Below are 6000 nucleotides of genomic sequence, written 5' to 3'. Positions count from 1 at the left end.
ACAGAAAAAATGGTGACAATTATTTTTCGTCTACTGTAGCACTCCAAGGTTTAAGGCTAGCATTAGTTGCTGCTTCAGAGCCTTACAAATTTGGTCATCAACATCCTTGTATTTGCATATGCAGCAGCAACCTCTTGCAAATGGTTTCCATCAAGCCAATAAACTTATACAGAGCAGGCATAATTTCTTATTCATCCAGTCATTTAAAAAAGAATTGAGATATTAGCCTGTTCCACCCATTTTTTCTTTTTTAAATTGAAGAATTTTAACTACCCATACAGGACCAAATTCTGCTCTTAATTACACCAATTTAAGGATCTGATTCTGCCAACATAACTACTGTACATAACTACTCACATGAGTAGTCTTATTAAAGTAAATGGGACTACTTGCATGATTCAGGTAGCACCCATATGTTATGTGTTTGCAGGATACAGATCTGTGTTTACAGATTACTAAATCTGGAGTAATTCAATTGACTTCAACTGAGCTACTCTATGCTCAGACACTGGCATATACTTAATTTGACTCATAGGATTAAGGAGGGACAAAGTTTATTTTATAGGTTACACTTTTGTCAAGCATTCACTTAAGTGGACTTCACTGTAATTGCAAATAACATCTTCATCTTATTGACCTAGACATGTAACTTCCAATCAGAATTTCTGGCAACCAGGACACTATAAAACAGTGTACAGCACAGTGGGAGCACTGGGCGATGCTTATATAAAGAAGCCTGCAGTAGACAAATATAAACCAAACAGCATAAAAAATGCTATACGCTATCGCTTCCAAATAAAAGCTAAATATTACAGAAACCTCACAGTGTTGGAAAAAGCAAGTTTAATTTAAAGTATAATTATTTCCTTCCCTACCAGGGTAAGTCATTTTTTCTGACTGCAATTTCTCCACATCTCAGCACTACTGGGTTAATGTCATATGGAGAGGCCACTAATCTCAAAAGATATCAACAGCAAATGCTACAAATCTGCTTGGGAAATCTGATACATTGATGGCTAAATGTACACCCTCCTTCCAGCCTCCCTTCCCTCTCTGCAACCTACTCAATTCAAGTGACAACTGTATTACTACCTGAATTCAAATATTAATGCAACACACTCAGTCAAAAGATGAGCATTCATAGTGATAAGTCTAGGCTCACTGCAGTAACAATTGTAATGCTGCATTGTGGTTTGCCTTTATATCATAGGCTTTTCTATAACAGCGTTACCATGGCAGGAGTTTCCAGAAAGTAAATTTGCCATTATGGTCATCAGTCATGGTAAACTGTGAATCTGCTGTTTAAAAGCAAATAATCTACTTTCTGTTAAATAATGGGTCCAATTTCATCTTAAAAGAACTGATAGGCTTGGAAGGATAATCAGTGCTTTGGAAAATATCTATTTCTCCCTCCACCCCCAAAAAAGATTAAAAAGGTATTTTAGTACTTCAGCTTTCTCTTCTCTACTTTTTGCTTTCAAATATTGTTTGGACTAATAAGTATGTACTTTTTGTATTAGCAAAGAACCAATCATGCTTATAAATATTTGATAATCACAGCTGCATGATTTTGTTTCTAAATCTTACGGACCTCAACTTTTACATTCCCTGGGCCAAATTTGGACTGCAGTGAATTCAGTGGAGTTGAATCTCCTTACATTCTGTCTTAATTTGGCCCATTACATTTTGAATAGTTACTATCTATGGGGTTTGTTTTTATTTCCTTGAATTGCCCCCCAAAAAATCAGTACATACATCTAGGAAATAAACAAATACCTGTCAGAATTCATAAGAAATAAAAATCAAATCCTTCCAAGCCTAGTTACAGATAAGGCTTTTTTTTTTTTTTTTTTTTTTTAAAACAAAACAAATTTCATTAGCACCTATGGGACTGCCTCAAATTGCTCTGCCTCCAGTGAGTGAAAATGTAGAATTCTGAAATTACAGTTACTAGCAAAACAAAACCAGGCAATTTTTGTAGGCTCCAAAGCAACACGTTGCTCAAACATACAGGAAACATGGATTCTTGAGCAACTCCCACTCTCCAGGACAGTGAAGACCAGTGTCTCCTTGAGGTGACACACTCAGTCTTTGCTCTGGTGACAGGAAAGAAGTTGGTTGTCTGCCCTGCCATACTGCTCCCTCCCTCCCGGATAGTTGGAGTGATTAACAACAACCTGAGAGGAGAGTCTGTTTTGCCCTTAAGACAGGAGGTTAATTGTCATGATAGTGGCAATGGCAAGAGGGTATTACTTCAGGAAATTTATCCCACCCTGTAGAACAACAGGATGGCTCTGCCAATTAGTTTATATCTGGTGGGCAAATGCTGACAAGAATAAAAGGAAAGAAGGAAAACCAATGATTTCAGGACTTTTTATCTGGATTTTAAGTTTAAATTTCTGAGGTTTAAAATGTCCCACTGGATTTTTAAATTGTTTCCACCTTAGCCATCTCCACCAAACAAGACTGACTGCACAGGGAACAAGAGACCCTCTTTCGAACTCTCAGATCTGATCTCTAAAATTGAACATGGACAGCACAATCCTCAAACTAAATAAATGTTTTAAGTGTGGTTCTACTGAGAAAAGAGACTAAAATGGTACCGTGAGGCCCTATGGTTGCTGTTTTTCAGTGATTTCTATACCAAGCTCAGATTGCAAGTATAAAGATGTTTTTACAAGTCTGCAGCTCTGCAAACTCAAACTGGGATTTGAGAGCCAAGCCACCACTTGATAAAGATGTGGCTGGCCAAATTCTTCCCTCCATAATGTCTATGTAATCTCATTGTCTTCAACAAACTTGCATAAGCGTAACAGGTTGGAATTTAGTAAGCAATTGTGTTTATGCACAAAAAAAACCCAAAATCCAGCACACTCCCCTATAGCTGCGTTGGCACTGTAGTGCTAACAGGAATAAAAAACAACTCACACTTATTTTTGCTGCTAACGTCTGCAGACAGGATTCTGAACATGTACTGGGGCAGATCTGATCAATCAGAAGGTTCCACTTTTACATGATCTCTCTCCAGAGCAGAACCACATTTATCACATTCCATATCAGAAGTGAACACTAAATTTCCAAGTCAATTTAGTCCAGTTAAAGAAAAATGCTGCCATGTGTGTACCAATGCTAAATTTAGGCCCTGTCAATACTCAGAAAATGATCCGTTGCTGACAATGGAAGTCAGTAATGGGCATCCTCTCGTCCCTTCCTCTACTGGTAGTGTCCTATGTGCACTAATCTATTTTCAAAATGTTTTCAGCACTGTTACAGACAATGTGATTAAGGCTTGGTGAAACGTTTTCCTAGGGCAAAGGGCCTTAGAAGACTCTCCAGCAAGAATGCCTTTTGAAAAATACAACTCCACCTATTCAAGATATTTTGGGGAAATTGAAACCACTCACACAAACACAGGTGGGAAGGGACTGGGTAAGTGATTCGCACCAGAGAATATCATTGACACCAAGGGAATGAAGGTTAAGTGAGATTCTACTGTACCTCTATTTTTTCTGGAGATCTTTTTTGTAATCCGTATTAATTACTAGCGAATTTGGGAGTCAGTTTGATAGGTTTGTATTCTGGATGAACAAATGGGTTGTACTTACTTTTACATGCTTCATTTAATTTCTGTTTGAAATAAGATGAACGATACCAGGCATCTGTGGCTGTTTTGAGGAAAGTGAGTTTTACCAATGAAAAAAAAAGAAGAAAAGATTCTGACTACAATTTTCTATGACGGAATTGCACAGCCTGATAGGCATTTTTCCGGACCCTGGGGTGGCAAACATGGTGATTTGATCTGTTCCTGCAGTAAGCCTTTATTCCTACGAAGAGGAATGATGTGTGAACACCAATGGTTTAAAAAACTGAGAGAGTCAGTTGAGTTATTAATGCTTCCCATCATGGGAATGTCAGTCTTCTGTCCTTATCGCTGTTTTTGGACGGCACCTGAGCTTGGAGTTGTGTTTCTGAGATTCCTGCTTTGCCCTGCACTGTTCTTTGAGTGTAAAAAAGAATGTAGGCCTGGGTTTTGCACACCTCCTCCACGCTACATACATTCAGTTTGGAATCATTGCAGTGGACCCAAAAACCTAGGAACCAAAGGAAGAAAGAGGACATTAGTAACGAGACCATAATCCTTTTGATTGTCTCTTATAAACGTACCCTAAAAACAATCACAAGAAATGGGAATTTCCAGGGGAGGGGGAAAAGAGAGGTGTTTTAACCTGCAGGTGAGCAGGCCTGCATAGCATTTCTATGCTATTAACCCAGTTTACCACTATGTGGTGGAGCTGTAACTTGATTTTCTATTATATCCTAAAAAAACCTCCTCAACTAACAAAAACTAAAAGCTTTCAAGACAGGCCTAGTTATAATTCTCCCTTCTCTGTAATAAGGTGGGGAAGAGTAGTATCAATACTCATGCTGTGGAAAGAGGTAAGCGTTCGGGAATTTAGAAAAACACTGTGGATGTTATTCATGACTAGTCCAGCTCCAGTTTCAGCACATTTTCTGTGTTATCTCCCCATCCCAAGTAGGGTCAGAAAGATGCCAATCAGAGCAGCACAATCGAGTTACGTAGCACAAGACAATGAAACGCCGATGGTACGAAGCAAGCAGTAAAGCCATCCCAGTGGGCTACAAGGAAGGGAAAGGAAAAGCAGTCTTTGGTCCTTATGCAAATACATGCTACTAGCAATACGCTCTGGAAATAAAGCTATGGAATGGCAATAAATTTTATTTAAAGCTCTGACTATAAACCTTTAAAATACACTAAGTCTATGGAACAAAATATTAAACAGACTTTTAAAATCTGTTTCCCCAGTAATAAGGCACACGCACCTCCCTCTGTGTTGTAGCAATATGCTGTGTAGTGTCCTGAGCCAAACCCTTTACCATGATGCATCACCACAGCGGAGAGGTCATAGACAAAGGTCTCTGTGTCAAGAGAGGAGAGAGAGTCCCTGCAGCAGTAAGGTTCCATGTTTAATACCTGGTCAAAGAGGACATGGACCCCAATCTTCTCACGGTGATTACGTCCAGACCACCTGCAACACAAATGTATGCAATCAAAATAAACCCCCCCAGACACTCAAGGACTTTACAAAGAAATAAAGTGGTAGGGAGCTGGGGAAAAGTGGGGATGGGACCAGTAACCTGCTCCTACTAAGAGATTTTGAAGAATTCAAAAGGGGAGAGGTAGATGTTAAATATGTTTTTCCTCTTGCTCCCACTCTGAAGTCTATTATAGTTTGTAGACTGGTGTGAAATAATCCCAGGAAATGCTCTAAGTGTAATATAGCCCCATATAAATGTGTTGTCTCGGCACCACTTACGAGATTCAGTTATGGATATAAACTTCCCCAAATACGAAGCATACTCCCCCATAACAAGTACACTAGGGCTGGGTTTATCAGTCAAAAAGACACTTTCCAACCGTAGTTCCAGCATCTGTTATATTATGGAAAAAACAGAACAAAAAACATGACCTAGAAGTGGCAAAAGTGGGGGTCAGATAAATTACCAGGGGGAGCAAGTTCCATAGATGAAAACCTACCACCGTGTTTCCAAAATGAGATGCTACTCTCAACAGACTGCAACTTTTCATGATTATCCCCACTTTTACCAGGGCTTAATAGATATTAATGTTGATATCTAAAACGGTCATAATCAGAAACTCCATTGAATGAATAGAGTCAATTTGGAGCTGTTTCAGGCTGCTGCAAACTCAGGCAGGCATTGAATGCACTGCACAAAGGATACATAGTTGTACTATATTAATATTTACACACGTTGACCAGTATTTGTATTTGCAAAAACGTTAAGGCTATGTCTATACAACAGAGGTAGGGGTGTGATTCTCCAGCTCGTGTACACACTTTCACGCTAGCTCTCATCAGGTTAGTCCAAATATAAATAGCAGTTCAGCCACAATAGCATGAGTAGTGGCAATAAAAGCACGGATGAGCCGAGCCAAGTACATATTTGCCAGTTTCAGGT

At 39.1% G+C, this 6000-nt stretch overlaps 1 protein-coding gene across 6 annotated transcripts in view; it reads right to left on the bottom strand.

Annotated features, from left to right (window-relative positions):
- Nucleotides 1-537: 537 nt before the first annotated feature.
- The window catches only part of USP49 (ubiquitin specific peptidase 49), a 57871-nt gene continuing 52408 nt past the window's right edge, over nucleotides 538-6000 (bottom strand). For 5 of the 6 annotated variants that reach the window (XM_048826295.2, XM_048826296.2, XM_048826293.2 and 2 more), the window contains 2 exons: nucleotides 4843-5048; nucleotides 538-4091 (listed from right to left, as the gene is read on the bottom strand). In XM_048826295.2, the coding sequence (XP_048682252.1) occupies nucleotides 3901-4091; nucleotides 4843-5048 (397 nt within the window). In that variant the 3' untranslated portion in view covers nucleotides 538-3900. The remainder of the gene's footprint in view (nucleotides 4092-4842; nucleotides 5049-6000) is intronic. The other variant, XM_075122017.1, reaches the window with a different exon arrangement.

The sequence above is a fragment of the Caretta caretta genome, chromosome 21 (assembly GCF_965140235.1).
Source record: "Caretta caretta isolate rCarCar2 chromosome 21, rCarCar1.hap1, whole genome shotgun sequence".
Lineage (NCBI taxonomy): Eukaryota > Metazoa > Chordata > Testudines > Cheloniidae > Caretta > Caretta caretta.
This window is presented reverse-complemented; position numbering and strand designations above follow the sequence as displayed.